Source organism: Stylophora pistillata, chromosome 2, assembly GCF_964205215.1.
Source record: "Stylophora pistillata chromosome 2, jaStyPist1.2, whole genome shotgun sequence".
NCBI classification, from domain to species: Eukaryota; Metazoa; Cnidaria; class Anthozoa; order Scleractinia; family Pocilloporidae; genus Stylophora; species Stylophora pistillata.
The window spans coordinates 51,872,639-51,896,377 of NC_142520.1; the positions used below are offsets into that span (position 1 = coordinate 51,872,639).

General features: G+C 38.0%; 4 protein-coding genes and 1 long non-coding RNA gene across 7 annotated transcripts; 1 reads left to right on the forward strand and 4 right to left on the reverse strand.

Moving 5' to 3' along the window:
- Nucleotides 1-26: 26 nt before the first annotated feature.
- On the reverse strand, nucleotides 27-3,616 carry LOC148740244 (pancreatic secretory granule membrane major glycoprotein GP2-like). 2 transcript variants are annotated; one of them, XM_088748674.1, is made up of 3 exons: nucleotides 3,187-3,616; nucleotides 2,319-2,436; nucleotides 27-805 (listed from the first exon to the last, which is right to left on the reverse strand). In XM_088748674.1, exons 1-3 carry the CDS (start codon nucleotides 3,499-3,501, stop codon nucleotides 441-443), a joined length of 798 nt encoding a protein of 265 aa, XP_088604800.1. In that variant the 5' UTR covers nucleotides 3,502-3,616; the 3' UTR covers nucleotides 27-440. The 2 variants fall into 2 exon arrangements, with proteins under 2 accessions (XP_088604800.1, XP_088604801.1); XM_088748675.1 differs by lacking the exon at nucleotides 3,187-3,616 and adding an exon at nucleotides 2,687-2,830.
- A 288-nt stretch (nucleotides 3,617-3,904) lies between these two features.
- On the reverse strand, nucleotides 3,905-8,510 carry LOC148740245 (pancreatic secretory granule membrane major glycoprotein GP2-like; the record flags this gene model as incomplete). The annotated part of the gene is made up of 3 exons (XM_088749655.1): nucleotides 3,905-5,104; nucleotides 6,039-6,156; nucleotides 8,493-8,510. Coding segments are annotated over 3 exons (501 nt in total), but the record flags the coding sequence as incomplete, so codon positions are not given.
- Nucleotides 8,511-8,754: 244 nt separating this feature from the next.
- LOC148740246 (uromodulin-like) lies at nucleotides 8,755-13,510 on the reverse strand. Its single transcript, XM_088748678.1, has 4 exons — nucleotides 12,497-13,510; nucleotides 11,132-11,597; nucleotides 10,757-10,874; nucleotides 8,755-10,030 (listed from the first exon to the last, which is right to left on the reverse strand). The coding sequence occupies exons 2-4, from the start codon at nucleotides 11,441-11,443 to the stop codon at nucleotides 9,669-9,671; spliced, it is 792 nt and encodes a 263-aa protein (XP_088604804.1). The 5' UTR covers nucleotides 11,444-11,597; nucleotides 12,497-13,510; the 3' UTR covers nucleotides 8,755-9,668.
- A 1,819-nt stretch (nucleotides 13,511-15,329) lies between these two features.
- LOC111341573 (pancreatic secretory granule membrane major glycoprotein GP2) lies at nucleotides 15,330-22,950 on the reverse strand. 2 transcript variants are annotated; one of them, XM_088748676.1, is made up of 5 exons: nucleotides 22,043-22,950; nucleotides 21,668-21,785; nucleotides 19,436-20,941; nucleotides 17,456-17,573; nucleotides 15,330-16,524 (listed from the first exon to the last, which is right to left on the reverse strand). In XM_088748676.1, the coding sequence occupies exons 1-3, from the start codon at nucleotides 22,352-22,354 to the stop codon at nucleotides 20,580-20,582; spliced, it is 792 nt and encodes a 263-aa protein (XP_088604802.1). In that variant the 5' UTR covers nucleotides 22,355-22,950; the 3' UTR covers nucleotides 15,330-16,524; nucleotides 17,456-17,573; nucleotides 19,436-20,579. The 2 variants fall into 2 exon arrangements, with proteins under 2 accessions (XP_088604802.1, XP_088604803.1); XM_088748677.1 differs by having other exon boundaries at nucleotides 22,307-22,719.
- Nucleotides 19,181-20,030, forward strand: LOC148740247 (uncharacterized). Its single transcript, XR_015996609.1, has 3 exons — nucleotides 19,181-19,447; nucleotides 19,540-19,645; nucleotides 19,937-20,030. It is a non-coding gene; the product is annotated as an uncharacterized LOC148740247 (long non-coding RNA).
- Nucleotides 22,951-23,739: the final 789 nt, after the last annotated feature.

Consider the following 23,739-nt stretch of genomic DNA (forward strand, 5'->3'; position numbering starts at 1 on the left):
GGATTACCAAAAATACATCACTTCGGTCATGATCATTTGCATTTTAATTGCATTTATGCTAAACAAGGTTGGCCTTAATGGCTAACGAAAACGTCAATGTTTTTCCTGACCCTAGGCGATACTTTTCATTTACGGTAGCCGTTTGCTATCTTGTTGAGCACTTAATTACAGTACCTATTATGTTTCCGTTATAATCTTTTTTTTTATGTCACTTGATCAATAAACTACAGCTCATGTCAGATGATCTTGGGAAAACAGAAAGCATCTAAAAATTTATAAGCAAGTCTTAAGCCATCTTGGCTCCGCGCCAGCAAAGTTTGTCCTTCTTGTGACGTTATAAACATATTGATGGCTCAGCAATGGAACCTAACGGTGTATTGAACATGAAGAAAGGGGTGCTGCTCATGCATACGCTACTGTTCTGTGGCTCCAGCTCCGTTCTAGGCAATTGCACAATAGCGAAACTTTCCTACAGGTGACGGCTTTAGGTAGTAAACATAAAAGCCATCACATCTTCTGACTTGAATTTGGACTCGCCTGTAGCAACAATTATAAAAGCCGTGAAAGCACGCCTCTCTGTCAACAATGCCATCCTCAAGGGAAGGGTGTGGCCCGTTCAAGAAGCCTGTTATGTCTGTAAGACATCTGTGATGACTGACACAGTGGTCCAGCATTTTAGTGTACGAACCAGACTGCAATCTGTACCACCCAGGTACGAGGGATGCGTCCGAATTCGACCCTCTCCTGTAAGACGTATGGCGATCGGGTTCGCTCAGTACAGTGTAATTAATGCAACTCACTGGGACTGTGAAAAAAAGATAGACATATTTTTTCTAGGTAAAAAAAAACTACAAATGATGTCGTTCAAAGCAAGAGTTTAAGCAACTTTATTCCTACTAAGATCGTCAGGGTTTTTGTCATGCTTTACTAAATCCATTTTAAAATCATTGCTGACCCTTACAATCTGATTGGCTCTTATGAATACGATTTGTTAGCGAATCGTACCATCTTTGGCTCTGTTCATTTTGACGTTCATTTCAATTGACGTGCTGGAATATTTGCTTGCATATTATATGCATGCAAAAATTTTAGCATGCTCCGTGTCGCGAACATATCAAGACATCCCAAACAGTGAAGAAAGCTAAAACTGAGGGCAGAAAGTTGAAATTGAGTGCAGAAAGTTGAAATTAAATTGACTGACAGGAAAGTCGCGAAAGTGCAACAAAACAAAACGATAGACAGATCAGGAGAAAACCGTTTTAATTCATAGATTCATATAAAGGGAGAATGAGAAGAGCATAAACACCCAACAAAGCAAGAACAACTAGATAAAACTCTGGAGGTCTTAGGATTCCAAAAACGGCTGTAAACAGCTGCAGCCCTTGAAAAATTTACTTGTGCTGATTCATCCCAAACTGCACTCGAAATCATGTGATTACGTAATAAAACAACTTATGCATATCATTTGAGACCAACAACAAGGTTTTAGCAATTGGGGAAAAAATGAAAATCAAAGTTTCCAAAACCATCGTGTGGGTATACTTTAGATCGCCCGACTCCTTTTTAGCCGGAATTTTCTTAATTACAATTGTTATGTTGTTTAAAAAATCTACAAATACCGCTCGCATGTCCCTTTTGTCAGCACTGATATCTTATGCGTATCATGCTGTGGAGCTCCTAAAGGGTTCTTAAGACGAGACGAAGACCCAAAAGGGCTTTAGTAAATTCTACCTCTTCTTACACTAGTGTTAGAGCCAGAACTGCTTTCAGTTAAGGAGTGGAAACCCAAGGGCAGGCCGGAAGGGATCGATTCAACGTCCTTTCAAAAGGATGGGTTGTGATTTGGCCTCAAACAAAAAAAATATGACAACCTAGAGACAAATCAGTGATCCATTATTCAGGTCAGGTCAGTTATTGTTAGTATATACACACTCAGTGATCTTGGCGTTTCAAGCAATCTGATTGGTTCGGTATCTCGGGCTAATCAACAATGTACACCTTCGAGCTAGTGGATAATGTGAAAAACAAAAATGACGGGCGTAAACTCGCGTTTCGCTAAAGTTTCAGAAGCAGAAATTGCCTTTAAATGGCTTCCTTTTAATTTTGTCGAGATCACTTCGCGTGTATATACTAAAACAATTATGAATGCCACGGTGAATAGTGGCCTTTTGGAAAATTTACCGAGCCGCGAAGCGGCGAGGTAAATATTTAGCCACTATTCACCTCGATTTCAAAGAATAATTGTTCATTATAGATATCATAGCATGTATTAATCAATTCAGTTAAAAACGCAAAGGAAAAACTGAAAAGTTGCGTACCAATTTCACAGTCATTGCCAAGGTAGCCCGGGTAACAAACGCACTTGTGGATTCTGTCTCTGAGCGAAATCGGTGAACATATCCCATGGCTTGAACAAGTTTTTTCGGCACAAGGATTCTAAAATAAACATTATCAAGTTCATGAAATCATCATTGATATGTCGATTGCATTTCAAGCCGGTGATCATTTAGGCATCAGAAGGTGACATACAACAGATAATTTGTCGTTTTTGTTATTCAGAAACGTAATTCAGCACTGACAGAACAGCCTGGTAGTTTCGTTCCCTTTTATCATTCGTTTCCAGAGTTCAAATTTTGTTGAGCTCCAAAATAAAATAAAAAATCAGCTCCTTAATTTGTTTACAAACCTCACCACTTGAAGACCTTTTGTAAGTCATGAGGAATACCGGAGCGCCTTTTGATCGAGAAAGTTCTTGTGTCTCTCCCGTTGATAGAATTTTTGAGCGAGACTCTGTGTCTAAGGTGCACAATTATGGCATGAAGTGGCGTTGTGTATGTTTTTATTATTATTATTTTTTTAATCTGTGGATCCTGTATTTTGCACTCACATGACTTTTGTAAAGGCTCACCAGGACAAATAACTATCAGGAACTGAGTGCGCCTTTTTTCTCTCATTATATGGTGAACATGATTCAGCCATTTTCTGTCTTCCCTCGTTTAATGTTAGAGTGACAGATCGGTTGAAAGGTTTTACACGCAAACATTCCACCTGACTGTACGGTAAATTCTTTTTGCGTTTGAAATTAGAGGAACACCTTTACCTGCCTTTAGATTCGAAATCATGCTTTATTTTTTTATACTCACGGTAGACCAATCTAACAGCCTACACTAATGTTATTAGCCATACCTTTAAGGTAAGATGATGTGAATACTGATCTGCAATGAGCTTTTCAGTGTTGTTGTAGACATGGGACGATAAAAGATCACACCAGCGTTTTCCTTCACTATCAGAAAAAACAGCCAGGTTGAATGAAACACAGAGGTTGTTCTCAAGGCAAGCTAGGCTACAATCGAGGATGTCCTCAACAAGCTTTCTCACTAGGTGGGAAGCGTTAAGGTGGTGGTATGGCAGAGGCTCATACGAAGCTGTTATAATTTCAGCAACACGTCGATGACAGTGCGATAGGCGAAATATTAACACAATGGCGGCAAAGAATTTCATCGCTTTTATAACATGTTTGTCTCAGATAGATTATAGGCACACTTCAAACGACAAGGTATAATTTATACATGCATACATTGTATTCTGATACAGTACGTAGTTAATGCGAAGCTTTTCAGAGAAATGACAATATTTAATAATTGATGAGTAATATACAGCGGAAACTCACACGCGAAACAACAACGTACCTGTCCCTTCTACTTTTAAATTTCAGATCTCAAAAGTTAAACAAAAATCACAAGCCCCTTTTATCGTACTCCCACCGATGCATAGCACTCGAGCTTTGTGATTAAAGCTTTGAATACGTTGGGACAAACAGGAAAAAGCAAAGGCTAGGGTGATCGTGTTCGTGACTGTCTGAGAGGCTTAAAGATACCTCCCACCCCGTTTCTAATTAAACATGTTCACATTTGTAATCTTTTATTCAAAATAAAAGTTTGCTTTTTCATCAACATTATGAGGTGTTTTCTTTTTTGTGAAGAAAATATAACATTTTCTGTAGATTCCAATGCGATTCTGAACCTGATAAACTTGCGTGAGATCAAACTGCGGCATGGAATATCAGAAGCCTTGAATTTTGTGCAAGGAACAATATCAGATAGAAGAAAATACTATTATTATGTTATAAATACATGTGGTTATTACGACCACAAAACACTTCCTTAGAGAAAATTAGCAAAGTTTAGTTTGAATAAATGTGACTTTACTCTTATCGGTGCTGAAAGGGACACATGAAAAACATGTTGTTATCCTATTTATCCTGATCATTCATTCTCCTCCAAAATCTAAAAAAGGGTTTCCATGATTTCCAAAAATACATCACTTCGGGAATCATTTGCATTTTAATTGCATTTCTACAACCACGTTACGTATGCTAAACAAGGTTGGCCTTAACGGCTAACAAAAATGTCAATGTTTTTTTACCCTAAGCGATACTTTTCATTTAAGTAGCCGTTTGCTATCTTGTTGAGCACTTAATTAAAGTATCTGTTATGTTTCCGTTATATTATTTTTTTGATGTCACTTGATCAGTAAACTACAGCTCAGGTCAGATGATTGGTTTAAGAAATCTTGGGAACTGAAAACATCTAAAAATTCACAAACAAGACTTCAGCCGTCTTGGCTCCGCGCCACCAAAGTTTGTCCTTCCTGCGACGTTATAAACATATTGAACCTGAATATGAAAAAAGGGAGTACTGCTCATGCACACGCTACTGTTCTGTGGCTTTAGCTTCATTTTAGGCAATTGCACAATAGCGAAAGCTCCCTGCAGGTGACGGCTTTAGGTAGTAAACATAAAAACCATCACGTCTTCTCACTTGAATTTGAACTCGTCTGTAGCAACACCTATAATAACCGCGAAAGCACGCCTCCCTGTCAACAATGCCATCCTCAAGGGATGGATATGTCCCGTTCAAGAAGCCTGTTATGTCTGTGTGACATTTGTGGTGACTGAGGCAGTAGTCCAGCATTTTATTGTATGAACAAGACTGGAATCTGTACCATCCAGGTACGAGGAATGCGTCCGAGCTCGCTCCTCTCCCGTAAGACGTAGAGCGACCGGGTTCACTCAGTACACTGTAATCAAGGCACTCCACTGGGGCTGAAAAAAATGATTACATTTTATTTAAAGTTAAAAAAGCTTGAACTGTAGAGAGCGAGAGTTTAGGCTATTTATTTTTATCAAGGTCATGAGGGTTTTTTTTTGTCATGCTTAAGAATCGTTTTCAGAACATTTAAAATGGAAAGCTCCAATTAGCAACGAAATAATTTGGATATATCAACATAGTTGAAATGGTAAATTGGCCACCGTAACGATTACAAAAGCTGACGTTTCGAGCGTTAGCCCTTCGTCGGAGCGAAGGGTATACCTGTACCAATTAGCAACGCATTGGTACAGGTATAAATTTGATCACCGACATTGAAGACCATCCATTTCAATTCAATGAATGGTTTTTAAACCATTCATTGGAAAGAGAGTTTATTCATCCCCCCTCTTCTTGTACCAATGTTAGAGCCAGAAGTGTTTCTCAGTTAAGGAGTGGAAACCGAAAAGAAGGGGGGAGGATCGATTTACCACCTCTTTTAAACCATGGGATATGAGCTGGTTTCCACTACAAATGTTTGCGCATGTGGCAATAATGTAACGATCAGATGGCGCTTAGTTACAAACAATTACACGAGCCGGTAAGTCACGATGTTGTAGAGTCGTATCGGCTTTCTCAGCAAAGCTCAAAATGGAATGGTAAATCAACAGAATACCTGCAGTTGAATGAGCTTTGTGTTAGAAAAGTTTCGAGCGTTCCTTTTTCCTACTTTTCTTTCTTTCTACAGAACAGATGTCTATGAACGTTTCAATTTTCTTTCGCTTTCTGTACGAGAGAGCGGTTTTCCTTTGAAATTTTGCGCGGGAAATTGGTATCACCAATCCAAAAAAACCTCAAATCTGTCACAAAGACCAATGTGATTATCAGTATCGTAGCAAACAATATTCGTTTCAGTATATATGTGACGAAAAATTCAAAAGTTGTACGTACCAATTTCACAATCTTTGCCACGATAACCCGGGTAACAAACACACTTGTAGACTTTGTCTCTCCGTGAAATCGGTGAACATATCCCATGACTGGAACAGGTTCGTCCAGCACTAGGATTCTAAAAGAATAAACATTGTTGAATCAAGTTGAGTTTACTATTTTCATGACCGTGCGTCTGAAAACTGCTAACTACACAGGTTACTTAGTAAGAACGCCCTTAGTTTGCATACGGGCCAGGCAATTTAGTTATATCAACTAAGTTGAAATTGTAAATTGGCCATCGTAACGAGTTAAAAAGCTCACGTTTCGAGCGTTAGCCCTTCGTCTTTCGCTCTGACGAAACGTCAGCTTTTTTAACTCTTTACGGTGGCCGATTTACAATTTCAACAAAGTTAATATAACCAAATTACCTTAGCTTTTTAAGAAGAGTCGCCCTCCAAAAGATTAAGATCAGATCAATTACACTCGTAAACTTGAGCCTTATGCTTTTGAGCTTCACCCCTGAAAACACAGCATTACACCAAAACAAATTGCTCGAAATTTTTATTTATGCTCAATGTCATGACTCCTTATAAATATATCTTATTAACCAAGCGCGAGGGCCGGACTGGGAGAATATCGGCCCGAGGTCTTGACAGTACGCACCGAGCGCAGCGAGGTCCGTACAAAAAAGACCAAGGGCCGATATTCTTCCAGTACAGTCCCGAGCAAGCTTGGTTAATAAGAGATTTATTTATGTATATGAGCACGATCCTTCGTAGTAAAGCACTATTTGAGCAATAGTGAAAATCAGACCTGAAAAAAATTTCAGGCCTGTACGGGATTCGAACCACTGACCTCTGCGATACTAGTGCAGCAAATTTTTTTCAGGTCTGATTTTCACTATTGCTCAAATAGTGCTTTACTGCGAAGGATCGTGCTCATATACGTCTCATAACCGCAGTTCACACATATGTTTCATATGTTTGTTGTTGTTTGATTTATCATCTACGGGTTTATGTCGAATTAATTTGATGGCCTGCTCCCAGTTGGCTTGTTAGCTCAATTGGTAGAGCGCTGCACTAGTATCGCAGAGGTCAGTGGTTCGAATCCCGTACAGGCCTGAAATTTTTTTCAGGTCTGATTTTCACTATTGCTCAAATAGTGCTTTACTGCGAAGGATCGTGCTCATATACGTCTCATAACCGCAGTTCACATATGTTTCATATGTTTGTTGTTGTGAGATTTATTATACGACTGAAGTTCAAAGGGACACAAGTGCGGTATCATTCGGGACCATTCGGGACCATTCGGGACAGTGCCCGGTCCAATACTGAGAGAATATTGACCGGTAATAGAGCATTTTGATTGGTTGATTTTAGTTATTGACCCTCTGACTGCCCTAGTCGTGTAATAAAACTTTTTATAGCCCTTCAGGCTGTCTCCGCCTCCTCACTCGTGATACCAATGCAACAGCTGCTTTGAATGGAAGTTCAGAACACAACATTTTATGCGGTAAAAAATACTTAAGTGCTAGCGAGAAAAGTAGGCTCACTGTTGACATTACTCAAGCTACAGAATTTATTTCTTGTTATAACAAGGGAGGTTTGGTCATCATACCGGTATTATGCTCAATGCTTTGAATATAGTATTATGCCAGGCAAATTTCATGCCGGCATAATTTATCTAACCCCACAGGAGATCTGCCTTTTTATTAAGATAGACACCACGACGCCTCATGGCCAAGTTCATGGAGACTGTAATTCTGAATATTTCCCCTTAGCTGAATCTACCAACATATACATGCACACGTGGTATGAATGAGTGTCAAAGCTGAGTTTACTTATTTTTCGTACAGAAAAGTTTACACATGATTGGGATCTTTCTAATCTATATCTTTCCTAATATATATGTAATTTTAGTGGCAGACTATAAGCGAGAGAGTTTTGTAAACATATTCCAGATTGACGTTAAGTAAGACTCTTCTAACTCTGTGTGTTTTGAATCGTGTTCCCTTTGAGCTGACATTACTGACGCACTTCAAGTCAGGTCAACCTTATTTACATATGGATCCTTCAGGAATAACGGTATAAGTTTATGTGAATATGAATAAATAATGAAATATAAAGATAAATAAACTCATTTTAAAGGCGACCATGCAAAAGATATGTGATTAAAAAATAAATGATTCACTCACTCTGAAAATTGAGGCATTTTTTCAGTTAAAGTTTTAAACTTTGTTGGTGACGACACTTGACGCAGGTGGCGAGGAAAGCTATTCCAAAACACCGCACGACTATAACTAAAGCTACGTTTGAAAAACCTATGCGGAAGAGTGAAACTGCAAGCTTATTCTCAGTATTTCTCAAATTATACGAAGTAAGCTCGTTCCTTTTAAAGAATTTGGGTTATTATTGCGTGGCGTTTTATATGATACTTCAAATTACTTCCAGTTTCTGCTTACATTATACCGACCTGTAGGCTGCACCGATGTTACTAGTTATGTATCTTCAACGTGAGGTGATGCGAAAACTGATCTACAATGAGCTTTTCAGCATTTTCGAAGAAATGAATCGATAGAAGCTCACACCAACGTTTTCCTTTTCTATCAGGAAAAACAGCCAGGTTGAATGAAACGCAGACGTCGTTCTCAAGGCAGGCAAGACTACAATCGAGACTGTCCTCCACAAACATTCTCACCCTGTGAGAGGCGTTAAGGTAATGATATAGTAAAGGCTCATACGAAGCTTCTTCATTTTTAGCAAGAAATCGATGACAGTACAAAAGGCAAAGTATTAACGCGGTGGTGGCGCAGAATTTCATCTCCTGGCTTTTGTGGTCTTTTATACCATACAAATTTTCACGCCAAAGAGATGTCTGATATCTTTAAATGACAAGATATATGTAATGTATCCTGTAGTTATGACAATGTTTGACAATTGATGGGAAATTCACCAACGGAAATAAACCCGCAATATAACACCTGTCCCTTCTTATTTTTAATTTCAGCTACCATGCAAATGCTACAAACAAAAAACCGACCATTTTCTTTGGACCCCCACAAATTTATTGTACCAACATTGGTAATAGCTTTATATCGGACAAACAGGAAGAAACAGATTAGGTGGTCGTTTTTATGATTGTCTGAGAGGCATCAAATTTAAATCAAAGACAAAGATGCCTCCAACCTGTTTCTAAACAGTTTGACATTCTCGTTATTATTTATTTTTTAAAGGATGTCTGTAAACTTTTCTTTACCTACGGTGTAGGCAACACTCAGAGACTACGCAAGCTACTCCAACAAAGAGAAAATTCTCTGAGCTTCAGCTTCTTAAAATTCCCTCCCTACATCATTTGTCAAATTGTAGTTGATAACCAGTCAACTGTTTCTAACGTAACGCAGTTTCTTTAGAGACTAACTTGAGACCTCATGATTGGCAGAAGTTACTTTCTCACAAAACCTTTAGTTACCCGGATATCTTTTCGACTTATTTAGATTATTAAAGATTATTAAAACTCATTATATCGACAGGAGCTTTACTGTAAATGTTTTGATTTATTTTACCCTTGGTGCAATGACCCCCATCCGTAGTAAGTGTTACTTAAATTGAGGTCAGTACAAGTTAATTATTGTTAATACAGTAGGGTCCATTACACTGCACAGTAACGAAAAAGTCCGGGAGGAGATGGTTTTAAGTAATACACATAAAACCCATTACACCTTCTCACACGAATGTGAACTTTTCTGTAGCAACACTTTCGGTATCCAAAGAAACAAACTTCCCTGTCAACAATGCCATCTTCTATCGATGGATGTGAGCCGTTTAACCAGCCTGTTATGTCTGTGTGGCATCTGTGATAATTGAAGCAATAGTCAAGCATCTTTGAGTATGAATTGGACTGAAATCTGTACCAGCCAGGGATCAGGAAACTGTCTTCTTCTTGACCTCTTCGGTAAGAGATGTGCCTATCTGATTCGTTCAACACTTTATAATTCGAGCACTCCGGTGCAGCTGAAAAAATTGCACCAAAGTTAAAAATCAGCCAATTGGATATCAAAAAAAAGAAATTATAATCAGGTAAGATATTTGGAAACCTCAAAGGAAGTCAGGTAAGAAGAAGCAGAAGTATCAAAGGGCCCAGCTAATGGTTTGTCAGCCTTGAAACAGATTTTCCAACATGATTATGTTGATGATCTGCAATCCATAACACGTACGCTTCACTGTCCTTAAGAACTCGTGTCCCTTTCTAGTTTATTCCTTTCGTTGTGGTGATTTTTTTTTCTTTCTGGACCAGTGTTTATGATTCCTTTAAAATGGAGTTAGTTTACATGTTAGAGAAAACTATAAACTCAGTCCTGTCTCTACTGTACCCTTAAACTTATCGAAGAGCCAGCCGCTTCCATGACAAAGTCTTGGCAAAAGCAAATTGAATCGAATGAAGTAGAGAAAAACATAGTGATAAGGTTGTTGTTTGTTTTAGTTTCACAAACTAAAATTCACCGCAGATTAATGGATACCTTATTTCTCTATCGCCCATCTTATTTTCCATAACGACTTTTTTACTGATTTGTTGTGTTCCCAGACGCCCCATCTCACATTACACAAACTACTTGGCATGGTCATGTCAAATGTAATGTAAACCACACAAATTAAGCTTTACATTTTTAGGGTAATCACCGCGAGAAGTAACATCTATCTGAATAATTCAAATAAATCTGGAAAAAAAATTAATTTTACCAGTTTCACACTGCTTTCCAAAATATCCGGGTTGACAAACGCATTTGAAGGGTCCGTCTCTGAACGATATTCCTGTACACTTCCCACGACTGGAACAGATTTCACTTCCGCAAGAATTCTGTAAAATAAAGAAAAAAATGGGTTGCATAAATCAGCAGGAAATACATTCATGAATTACGTATAAGGATATCTTTCCGCAAAAAAATTAACCCGGGAGCTACAAAGTTGAATAAGAAGTATACTGGAATACTTAAGTTGGAAATTCAATCATGAAACATCCCAAGACATTGACAACAAAAAAACAGCTAGTTCCTTTGTTATTTTAGTCTCAGAGAAAGAGAAAACGAAAACTGAAACTGCTAAGTGCTAAAATACCTGGGAAATGCTGTAATGGTGTGATCCGTGATCTGCTACTAATTTTGCATCAACAGTGTTCACGTTGGACGAAAGAAGTTCACACCAATACTTCCCTTTTTCACTAGCAACGGCAGCAACGTTAAATGAAACACAGAAGATATTTCGCAGACAAGCAAAGCTGCAGTCAATGGGGTCGACAACAAGTCTTTTCTCCAGAGGACTGATGTCCAAGTAATGAAAAAGGCTTATCTCAAATGACGCGGTCGTTAATTCTGGTATTACCCTTTGTAAATTCAAAACAAGCGCTATGGTGAGGGCAATCTTCCGCATTCTCCTTGTAGTTAAGACTTGCCTCTCAAACAGACTCCTTCGAGAAATGATTATTCTCGGTACAAAAACCAATGTACATCGGCGATGCTTTATGTTGCTTTCACATGAAACGTACGCGGTCCTTAAATAAGTATCAGTGATTGTTTCCAAAGATCTAGGAAGATTTGAAAAGACTGACTCAATTAGATCGCTAAATAAACGTCGAACAAAAAAGGAAAAATCTGCGCTCTCCACAGATTCTCTCATAATTCTATATACAAAACAATTTATTTTGCATGACTTCAGCCACTGCGTTTCTGAAAGATCAGACACACCGACCACCCGCTAATTCCATGGCATTCAAATTATCGTGAACAACTGGGAACAGATGTGAGTACATGCGAAGCCTCATATCACATCCCTGACGAAATTACCATCCAAATAAAAATTTTGTTCATTGTATCTTAATATGTCTTTCATCATACTCAAAAACACCCAAAGCTTACCAATTATATATTCTGCAGTAAATTCTTAACTATCTTTGTCCAGCTTTGTTTATTCTACTGTTATTTTTCGCTCTAAGTTTGGTTATAAATGATGCAAAAATTGGTAATCGGTCCCTCATTTCTAAATTTTTAATTCCAAGTGTACTTATAATCCCAAAGGAAGCTTGCGGTGAAAAATCGACTTCTCCCTCGGGATTTTATATGGTTCGAGGCGAAACCATCGTTTGTGTCCTTCTGTCGGCTTTGACGCAATAGTTAAAGGTCCAAGAAGCCATAAAATTTGTTGCAAGCTGCTGTTACACCGTTAAAATGCTTTCATGATGGATGAAGACTAATTTCCTTGTAGGTTATGTTGTTATGTTATGTTACCTTTGATTAGTTATAGTTTTAGAAATATAGAATTGTCCGCTCAGCCAAATCTTTCAAATTGAAAGACTCAAGATCAAAAAAATTGAGGAAAATCTGCCCTCTCGACAGAGTCTCTTATAATTCTATATATAAATGGTTTTAGTTATAAAGGATTAGAATATGTAGTGAGGCAGAAAATATTTAAGTGTCTCTTCCTTACCTTATAAAACGTAACTCTTTTTGGAAGGGTTGAAGATGTTCGATGCCCGAAGAACGGATTGTGTTAGATTAACAAATTGATTCCACTCTCTTTCCTTTTGTCGCACAGTCACAGATCACAGATGACGTCAAGATCTGTGGTAAGAACAAAAGAGCACTATACGAAGCGCAGGCGAGAGTGACAGTGCTGTCACTGCAGCATCAGTTTTAGCCTTTTGTTTGTAACCAAATTGTGAAAACATCAAATAGTTTATATTTGTTTTTCGCACAGGATAACAAGGAAAAAGAAGCAAAATTACGAGTACTCCTCAGAACGTTCAACAGCCTGAAGATTTGATTTAGTCACATTTTTCCTCGAGCGTTAATTACTCTTATATTTTCGCAAGTTTTTAGCTACTCAATCTGAGCATATAGCATAAACAATTGCGAAAGGTGGGCGGATCAGAGAAAAAAATCTATTTTTCATGGCTACAGCTGCTGTGTTTCGGAATTAAGAAAGATCAGACACACCGACCATTGGCTAATGCCATGGCATTCAAATTATTGTGAACAACTGGGAACATATGTGAGTACATGCGAAGCCTCATGTCACGTCCCCGACAAAATTACCATCTAAATAGAAATTTTGCTTATTGTAACTTTATTTGTCTACCATCATACTCAAAAACACTAGAAGCTTACCAAGTATATTTTCTGCAGCAAATTCTTAATCATTTTTTCCCAGTTTCGTTTGTTCTATTGTTATTTTTAGTTCTGAATTAGGTTATAAATGATGCAAAAATTGGTAATCGGTGCCTTATTTCTTAATTTTTATTTTCGAGGGCATTGTAATTCCAAAAGGAACTTTGCGGTCATAGAATTTGTTGCAAGCTGCTGTTATACTTGAAATGGCTTTCTTGACAGATATGGAATAATTTTCTTCTAATTGGCCACCGTAACGAATCGCTACGGTGGCCAATTTACAATTTCAACTTAGTTGATATCACGGTGGCCTTTTGGAATATTTACCTCGCCGCTTCGCGGCTCGGTAAATATTTAGCCACTATTCACCTCGATTTCAAAGAATAATTGTTCATTATAGATATCATAGCATGTATTAATCAATTCAGTTAAAAACGCAAAGGAAAAACCAAAAAGTTGCGTACCAATTTCACAGTCATAGCCAAGGTAGCCCGGGTAACAAAAGCACTTGTGGATTCCGTCTCTGAACGAAATCGGTGAACATATCCCATGGCTTGAACAACTTTTTTCGGCACAAGGATTCTAAAATAAACATTATCAAGTTCATGAAATCATCATTGATATGTCGATTGCATTTTAAGCCGGTGATCATTTAGGCATCAAAAGGTGACATACAACAGATAATTTGTCGTTTTTGTTATTTAGAAACGTAATTCAGCACTGACAGAACAGCCTGGTAGTTTCGTTCCCTTTTATCATTCGTTTCCAGAGTTCAAATTTTGTTGAGCTCCAAAATAAAAAAAAATCAGCTCCTTAATTTGTTTACAAACCTCACCACATGAAGACCTTTTGTAAGTCATGAGGAATACCGGAGCGCCTTTTGATCGAGAAAGTTCTTGTGTCTCTCCCGTTGATAGTATTTTTGAGCGAGACTCTGTGTCTAAGGTGCACAATCATGGCATGAAGTGGCGTTGTGTATGTTTTTATTATTATTATTTTTTTAATCTGTGGATCCTGTATTTTGCAGTCACATTGCCATTCCCTCTGGATGACCGCTTGATACAGACTGGACAGTATTTGTCGTTGGTTGAATCTATCTCCCCGTATAGGACATCAAGGATTAGTGTAAAAAAAAAATATGACTTTCGTAAAGGTTCACCAGGACAAATAACTATCAGGAACTGAGTGCACGTTTTTTCTTTCATTATATGGTAAACATGATTCAGCCATTTTCTGTCTTCCCTCGTTAAATGTTAGAGTGACAGATCGGTTGAAAGCTTTTACACGCAAACATTCCACCTGACTGTGTGGTAAATTCTTTCTGCGTTTGAAATTAGAGGTACACCGTTACCTGCCTTTAGATTCGAAATCATGCTTTATATTTTTATACTCACGGTAGACCAATCTAACAGCCTACACTAGTGTTATTAGCCATACCTTTAACGTAAGATGATGTGAATACTGATCTGCAATGAGCTTTTCAGTGTTGTTGTAGACATGGGACGATAAAAGATCACACCAGCGTTTTCCTTCACTATCAGAAAAAACAGCCAGGTTGAATGAAACAGAGGTTGTTCTCAAGGCAAGCTAGGCTACAATCGAGGATGTCCTCAACAAGCTTTCTCACTAGGTGGGAAGCGTTAAGGTGGTGGTATGCCAGAGGTTCATACGAAGCTGTTATAATTTCAGCAACACGTTGATGACAGTGCGATAGGCGAAATATTAACACAATGGCGGCAAAGAATTTCATCGCTTTTATAACATGTTTGTCTCAGATAGATTATAGGCACACTTCAAACGACAAGGTATAATTTATACATGCATACATTGCATTCTGATACAGTACGTAGTTAATGCGAAGCTTCGCGGAGAAATGACAATATTTAATAATTGATGAGTAATATACAGTGGAAACTGACACGCGAAACAACAACGTACCTGTCCGTTCTACTTTTAAATTTCAGATCTCAAAAGTTAAACAAAAATTACAAGCCCCTTTTATCGTACTCCCACCGATGCATAGCACTCGAGCATTGTGATTAAAGCTTTGAATACGTTGGGACAAACAGGAAAAAGCAAAGGTTAGGGTGATCGTGTTCGTGACTGTCTGAGAGGCTTAAAGATACCTTCCACCTCGTTTCTAATTAAACATGTTCACATTTGTAATCTTTTATTCAAAATAAAAGTTTGCTTTTTCATCAACATTATGAGGTGTTTTCTTTTTTGTGAAGAAAATATAACATTTTCTGTAGATTCCAATGCGATTCTGAACCTGATAAACTTGCGTGAGATCAAACTGCGGCATGGAATATCAGAAGCCTTGAATTTTGTGCTAGGGACAATATCAGATAGAAGAAAATACTATTATTATGTTATAAATACATGTGGTTATTACGACAACAAAACACTTCCTTAGAGAAAATTAGCAAAGTTTAGTTTGAATAAATGTGACATTACTCTTATCGGTGCTGAAAGGGACACATGAAAAACATGTTGTTATCCTATTTATCCTGATCATTCTTCTCCAAAATCTAACAAAGGTTTCCATGATTACCAAAAATATATCACTTCGGGAATCATTTGCATGTTAATTGCATTTCTACAACCACGTTACGTATGCTAAACAAGGTTGGCCTTAACGGCTAACAAAAATGTCAATGTTTTTTTACCCTAAGCGATACTTTTCATTTACGTAGCCGTTTGCTATCTTGTTGAGCACTTAATTAAAGTATCTGTTATGTTTCCGTTATATTATTTTTTTGATGTCACTTGATCAGTAAACTACAGCTCAGGTCAGATGATTGGTTTAAGAAATCTTGGGAACTGAAAACATCTAAAAATTCACAAGCAAGACTTCAGCCGTCTTGGCTCCGCGCCACCAAAGTTTGTCCTTCCTGCGACGTTATAAACATATTGAACCTGAATATGAAAAAAGGGAGTGCTGCTCATGCACACGCTACTGTTCTGTGGCTTTAGCTTCATTTTAGGCAATTGCACAATAGCGAAAGCTCCCTGCAGGTGACGGCTTTAGGTAGTAAACATAAAAACCATCACATCTTCTCACTTGAATTTGAACTCGTCTGAAGCAACACCTATAATAACCGCGAAAGCACGCCTCCCTGTCAACAATGCCATCCTCAAGGGATGGATGTGTCCTGTTCAAGAAGCCTGTTATGTCTGTGTGACATTTGTGGTGACTGAGGCAGTTGTCCAGCATTTTATTGTATGAACCAGACTAGAATCTGTACCATCCAAGTACGAGGAATGCGTCTGAGCTCGCTCCTCTCCCGTAAGACGTAGAGCGACCGGGTTCACTCAGTACACTGTAATGAAGGCACTCCACTGGGGCTGAAAAAAATGATTACATTTTATTCAAAGTTAAAAATGCTTGAACTGTAGAGAGCGAGAGTTTAGGCTATTTATTTTTATCAAGGTCGTCAGGGTATTTTTTGTCATACTTTAGAATCGTTTTCAGAAAATTTAAATTGGAAAGCTCCAATTAGCAACGAAATAATTTGGATATATCAACATAGTTGAAATGGTAAATTGGCCACCGTAACGATTACAAAAGCTGACGTTTCGAGCGTTAGCCCTTCGTCGGAGCGAAGGGTATACCTGTACCAATTAGCAACGCATTGATACAGGTATAAATTTGATCACCGACATTGAAGACCATCCATTTCAATTTAATGAATGGTTTTTAAACCATTCATTGGAAAGAGAGTTCATTCATCCCCCCTCTTCTTGTACCAATGTTAGAGCCACAAGTGTTTCTCAGTTAAGGAGTGGAAACCGAAAAGAAGGGAGGGGGATCGATTTACCACCTCTTTTAAACCATGGGATGTGAGCTGGTTTCTACTACAAATGTTTGCGCAGGTGGCAATGTTGTAACGATCAGATGGCGCTTAGTTACAAACAATTACACGACCCGGTAAGTCACGGTGTTGTAGAGTCGTATCGGCTTTCTCAGCAAAGCTCAAAATGGAATGGTAAATCAACAGAATACCTGCAGTTGAATGAGCTTTGTGTTCGAAAAGTTTCGAGCGTTACTTTTTCCTACCTTTCTTTCTTTCTACAGAACAGATGTCTATGAACGTTTCAATTTTCTTTCGCTTTCTGTACGAGAGAGCGGTTTTCCTTTGAAATTTTGCGCGGGAAATTGGTATCACCAATCCAAAAATCTCAAATCTGTCACAAAGACCAACGTGATTATCAGTATCGTAGCAAAGAATATTCGTTTCAGTATATATGTGACGAAAAATTCAAAAGTTGTACGTACCAATTTCACAATCTTTGCCACGATAACCCGGGTAACAAACACACTTGTAGACTTTGTCTCTCCGTGAAATCGGTGAACATATCCCATGACTGGAACAGGTTCGTCCAGCACTAGGATTCTAAAAGAATAAACATTGTTGAATCAAGTTGAGTTTACTATTTTCATGACCGTGCGTCTGAAAACTGCTAACTACACAGGTTACTTAGTAAGAACGCCCTTAGTTTGCATACGGGCCGAGCAATTTAGTTATATCAACTAAGTTGAAATTGTAAATTGGCCATCGTAACGAGTTAAAAAGCTCGCGTTTCGAGCGTTAGCCCTTCGTCTTTCGCTCTGACGAAACGTCAGCTTTTTTAACTCTTTACGGTGGCCGATTTACAATTTCAACAAAGTTAATATAACCAAATTACCTTCGCTTTTTAAGAAGAGTCACCCCCCAAAAGATTAAGATCAGATCAATTACACTCGTAAACTTGAGCCTTATGCTTTTGAGCTTCACCCCTGAAAACACAGCATTACACCAAAACAAATTGCTCGAAATTTTTATTTATGCTCAATGTCATGACTCCTTATAAATATATCTTATTAACCAAGCGCGAGGGCCGGACTGGGAGAATATCGGCCCGAGGTCTTGACAGTACGCACCGAGCGCAGCGAGGTCCGTACAAAAAAGACCAAGGGCCGATATTCTTCCAGTACAGTCCCGAGCAAGCTTGGTTAATAAGAGATTTATTATACGACTGAAGTTCAAAGGGACACAAGTGCGGTATCATTCGGGACCATTCGGGACAGTGCCCGGTCCAATACTGAGAGAATATTAACCGGCAATAGAGCATTTTGGTTGGTTGATTTTAGTTATTGGCCCTCTGACTGCCCGAGTCGTGTAATAAAACTTTTTATAGCCCTCCAGGCTGTCTCTGCCTCCTCACTCGTGATACCAAGAATGCAACAGCTGCTTTGAATAGAAGTTCAAAACACAATTTTCTGTGGTAAAATTTCCTAAAGTCCTAGCGAGAAAAGTAGGCTCACTGTTGACATTACTCAAGCTACAGAATTTATTTCTTGTTATAACAAGGGAGGTTTGGTCATCATACCGGTATTATGCTCAATGCTTTGAATATAGTATTATGCCAGGCAAATTTCATGCCGGCATAATTTATCTAACCCCACAGGAGATCTGCCTTTTTATTAAGATAGACACCACGACGCCTCATGGCCAAGTTCATGGAGACTGTAATTCTGAATATTTCCCCTTAGCTGAATCTACCAACATATACATGCACACGTGGTATGAATGAGTGTCAAAGCTGAGTTTACTTATTTTTCGCACAGAAAAGTTTACACATGATTGGGATCTTTCTAATCTATATCTTTCCTAATATATATGTAATTTTAGTGGCAGACTATAAGCGAGAGAGTTTTGTAAACATATTCCAGATTGACGTTAAGTAAGACTCTTCTAACTCTGTGTGTTTAGAATCGTGTTCCCTTTGAGCTGACATTACTGACGCACTTCAAGTCAAGTCAACCTTATTTACATATGGATCCTTCAGGAATAACAGTATAAGTTTATGTGAATATGAATAAATGATGAAATATAAAGATAAATAAACTCATTTTAAAGGCGATCATGCTACAGATATGTGATTAAAAAATAAATGATTCACTCACTCTGAAAATTGAGGCATTTTTTCAGTTAAAGTTTAACGTTGTTGGTGACGACACTTGACGCAGGTGGCGAGGAAAGCTATTCCAAAACACCGCACGACTGTAACTAAAGCTACGTTTGAAAAACCTATGCGAAAGAGTGAAACTGCAAGCTTATTCTCAGTATTTCTCAAATTATACGAAGTAAGCTCGTTCCTTTTAAAGAATTTGGGTTATTATTGCGTGGCGTTTTATATGATACTTCAAACTACTTCCAGTTTCTGCTTACATTATACCGACCCGTAGGCTGCACCGATGTTACTAGTTATGTACCTTCAACGTGAGGTGATGTGAAAACTGATCTGCAATGAGCTTTTCAGCATTTTCGAAGAAATGAATCGATAGAAGCTCACACCAACGTTTTCCTTTTCTATCAGGAAAAACAGCCAGGTTGAATGAAACGCAGACGTCGTTCTCAAGGCAGGCAAGACTACAATCGAGACTGTCCTCCACAAACATTCTCACCCTGTGAGAGGCGTTAAGGTAATGATATAGTAAAGGCTTATACGAAGCTTCTTCATTTTTAGCAAGAAATTGATGACAGTACAAAAGGCAAAGTATTAACGCGGTGGTGGCGCAGAATTTCATCTCCTGACTTTTGTGGTCTTTTATACCAAACAAATTTTCACGCCAAAGAGATGTCTGATATCTTTAAATGACAAGATATATGTAATATATCCTGTAGTTATGACAATGTTTGACAATTGATCAGAAATTCACCAACGGAAATAAACCCGCAATATAACACCTGTCCCTTCTTATTTTTAATTTCAGCTACCATGCAAATGCTACAAACAAAAAACCGACCATTTTCTTTGGACCCCCACAAATTTATTGTACCAACATTGGTAATAGCTTTATATCGGACAAACAGGAAGAAACAGATTAGGTGGTCGTTTACATGATTGTCTGAGAGGCATCAAATTTAAATCAAAGACAAAGATGCCTCCAACCTGTTTCTAAACAGTTTGACATTCTCGTTATTATTTATTTTTTTAAAGGATGTCTGTAAACTTTTCTTTACCTACGGTGTAGGCAACACTCAGAGACTACGCAAGCTACTCCAACAAAGAGAAAATTCTCTGAACTTCAGCTTCTTAAAATTCTCTCCCCACATCATTTGTCAAATTGTAGTTGATAACCAGTCAACTGTTTCTAACGTAACGCAGTTTCTTTAGAGACTAACTTGAGACCTCATGATTGGCAGAAGTTACTTTCTCACAAAACCTTTAGTTACCCGGATATCTTTTCGACTTATTTAGATTATTAAAGATTATTAAAACTCAATATATCGACAGGAACTTTACTGTAAATGTTTTGATTTATTTTACCCTTGGTGCAATGACCCCCATCCGTAGTAAGTGTTACTTAAATTGAGGTCAGTACAAGTTAATTATTGTTAATACAGTAGGGTCCATTACACTGCACAGTAACGAAAAAGTCCGGGAGGAGATGGTTTTAAGTAATACACATAAAACCCATTACACCTTCTCACACGAATGTGAACTTTTCTGTAGCAACACTTTCGGTATCCAAAGAAACAAACTTCCCTGTCAACAATGCCATCTTCTATCGATGGATGTGAGCCGTTTAACCAGCCTGTTATGTCTGTGTGGCATCTGTGATAATTGAAGCAATAGTCCAGCATCTTTGAGTATGAATTGGACTGAAATCTGTACCAGCCAGGGATCAGGGAACTGTCTTTTTCTTGACCTCTTCGGTAAGAGATGTGCCTATCTGATTCGTTCAGCACTTTATAATTCGAGCACTCCGGTGCAGCTGAAAAAATTGCACCAAAGTTAAAAATCAGCCAATTGGATATCTAAAAAAAGTAATTATAATCAGATAAGATATTTGGAAACCTCAAAGGAAGTAAGGCAAGAAGAAGCAGAAATATCAAAGGGCCCAGCTAATGGTTTGTCAGCCTTGAAACAGATTTTCCAACATCATTATGTTGATGATCTGCAATCCATAACACGTACGCTTCACTGTCCTTAAGAACTCGTGTCCCTTTCTAATTTATTCCTTTCGTTGTGTTGATTTTTTTTTTCTTTCTGGACCAGTGTTTATGATTCCTTTAAAATGGAGTTAGTTTACATGTTAGAGAAAACTATAAACTCAGTCCTGTCTCTACTGTACCCTTAAACTTATCGAAGAGCCAGCCGCTTCCATGACAAAGTCGTGGCAAAAGCAAATTGAATCGAATGAAGTAGAGAAAAACATAGTGATAAGGTTGTTGTTTGTTTTAGTTTCACAAACTAAAATTCACCGCAGATTAATGGATACCTTAGTTCTCTATCGCCCATCTTATTTTCCATAACGACTTTTTACTGATTTGTTGTGTTCCCAGACGCCCCATCTCACATTACACAAACTACTTGGCATGGTCATGTCAAATGTAATGTAAACCACACAAATTAAGCTTTACATTTTTAGGGTAATCACAGCGAGAAGTAACATCTATCTGAATAATTCAAATAAATCTGGAAAAAAAATTAATTTTACCAGTTTCACACTGCTTTCCAAAATATCCGGGTTGACAAACGCATTTGAAGGGTCCGTCTCTGAACGATATTCCTGTACACTTCCCACGACTGGAACAGATTTCACTTCCGCAAGAATTCTGTAAAATAAAGAAAAAAATGGGTTGCATAAATCAGCAGGAAATACAATCATGAATTACGTATAAGGATATCTTTCCGCAAAAAAATTAACCTGGGAGCTACAAAGTTGTATAAGAAGTATACTGGAATACCTATGTTGGAAATTCAATCATGAAACATCCCAAGACATTGACAACAAAAAAACGGCTAGTTCCTTTGTTATTTTAGTCTCAGAGAAAGAGAAAACGAAAACCGAAACTGCTAAGTGCTAAAATACCTGGGAAATGCTGTAATGGTGTGATCCGTGATCTGCTACTAATTTTGCATCAACAGTGTTCACGCTGGACGAAAGAAGTTCACACCAATACTTCCCTTTTTCACTAGCAACGGCAGCAACGTTAAATGAAACACAGAAGATATTTCGCAGACAAGCAAAGCTGCAGTCAATGGGGTCGACAACAAGTCTTTTCTCCAGAGGACTGATGTCCAAGTAATGAAAAAGGCTTATCTCAAATGACGCGGTCGTTAATTCTGGTATTACCCTTTGTAAATTCAAAACAAGCGCTATGGTGAGGGCAATCTTCCGCATTCTCCTTGTCGTTAAGACTTGCCTCTCAAACAGACTCCTTCGAGAAATGATTATTCTCGGTACAAAAACCAATGTGCTTCTGCGATGCTTTATGTTGCTTTCACATGAAACGCACCGCGGTGCTAAAATAAGTATCAGTGATCGTTTCCAAAGACCTAGGAAGATTTGAAAAGACTGACTCCATTAGATCGCTAAATAAACGTCGAACAAAAAAGGAAAAAACCAATAAGTCCGCAATTGTCCGCTCAGTCAAATTATTTACCTCATCACAATCAATTATTAGAAAAAAATTCCTGTTTGACTGGTGTTGGTCAAACATTACGTACATTGCAGCTTTAAAAGCGATTCGCATTCAAGTGATTTTAAACTGTTTATGCTTTAATTTCTGTCTCAAAACTTTATAAACTAACGCTTATGGTAAAACTACGATTCAAATCATATTTTTCATTTACTAGCACTGATCTACTTTTTTTTCTAAATCTAAGAAAAGAGGTGACTGTTGATAGACAATGTAAACTGTACATTACAAATCGACGAAAATTTCCGAAAGTGCCATCAGGGGAAAGCTAACGGCGAATTAAGTCTTGAGTTTTGCAACAAGCATTAAACATCAAAAGCTTTTTCTCAAAATGAGCCTTCATTTCATCGTACAGCATTCTACAAAGTCACAATTCGTTTTCTACCGAACTAGATCGCATAACTCACGTCATCAAGATCAAATATTTTCATTCAATTCCAATGTTGCAGACTGGTTTAAAGTCCTATGTAAATATGTGACCATGGAAATCAAACAAGCTCCGAAATAAAAATTGAGTAAAGGCGAATTTTGACAGCACGTCCACTTGTCAAAAACAGAAATCATTCATTTCCTCTCACGCTTCTCAAAAAATCCTCCTTTCTGTAATATCAATATTGGAGATGATATCATTAATTTATCTAATACTGTCCGAGACCTAGGCGTCATGCTTGATTCTGTGATGAACTTACGCTCGCATATAAATTCCATCTGTAAATCGTCGTCTCTAGCAATCAGAAATATTGGTCGCGTTCGTAAATACCTCTCGACGCAGCAAAATGAAAGATTGATACATGCCTTCATCTCATCGAGACTTGATTACTGTAATAGCCTATTGTACGGTCTACCGATTTGTGACATCGAAAAATTCCAACGGATCCAAAACACAGCTGCCCGCTTGTTAGTCGGTGCTAAATCAAGAGACAGTATAACACCTATACTTATGAAACTTCATTGGCTCCCGGTCACAAAACGAATTCAATTCAAGATACTGTTGATAACATACAAAGCACTAAATGACATGGCTCCAACCTATCTTGTTGAACTTCTTAGTCGATATATTCCAGCACGAAACCTTCGTTCATCAAAT

Excerpts from the sequence above, each read along its gene's own strand:
- LOC148740244 (XM_088748674.1), bottom strand. The coding sequence starts at position 3,501 with ATGAAATTCTTTGCCGCCATTGTGTTAATATTTCGCCTATCGCACTGT. Across the intron at positions 2,437-3,186 it reads CACATCATCTTACCTTAAAG|AATCCTTGTGCCGAAAAAAC; the intron begins GTATGGCTAATA and ends TGTTTATTTTAG. Across the intron at positions 806-2,318 it reads TGGCAATGACTGTGAAATTG|TCCCAGTGAGTTGCATTAAT; the intron begins GTACGCAACTTT and ends TTTTTTTCACAG.
- LOC148740246 (XM_088748678.1), bottom strand. The coding sequence starts at position 11,443 with ATGCGGAAGATTGCCCTCACCATAGCGCTTGTTTTGAATTTACAAAGG. Across the intron at positions 10,875-11,131 it reads ACCATTACAGCATTTCCCAG|AATTCTTGCGGAAGTGAAAT; the intron begins GTATTTTAGCAC and ends TTTATTTTACAG. Across the intron at positions 10,031-10,756 it reads TGGAAAGCAGTGTGAAACTG|CTGCACCGGAGTGCTCGAAT; the intron begins GTAAAATTAATT and ends CAATTTTTTCAG.
- LOC111341573 (XM_088748676.1), bottom strand. The coding sequence starts at position 22,354 with ATGCGGAAGATTGCCCTCACCATAGCGCTTGTTTTGAATTTACAAAGG. Across the intron at positions 21,786-22,042 it reads ACCATTACAGCATTTCCCAG|AATTCTTGCGGAAGTGAAAT; the intron begins GTATTTTAGCAC and ends TTTATTTTACAG. Across the intron at positions 20,942-21,667 it reads TGGAAAGCAGTGTGAAACTG|CTGCACCGGAGTGCTCGAAT; the intron begins GTAAAATTAATT and ends CAATTTTTTCAG.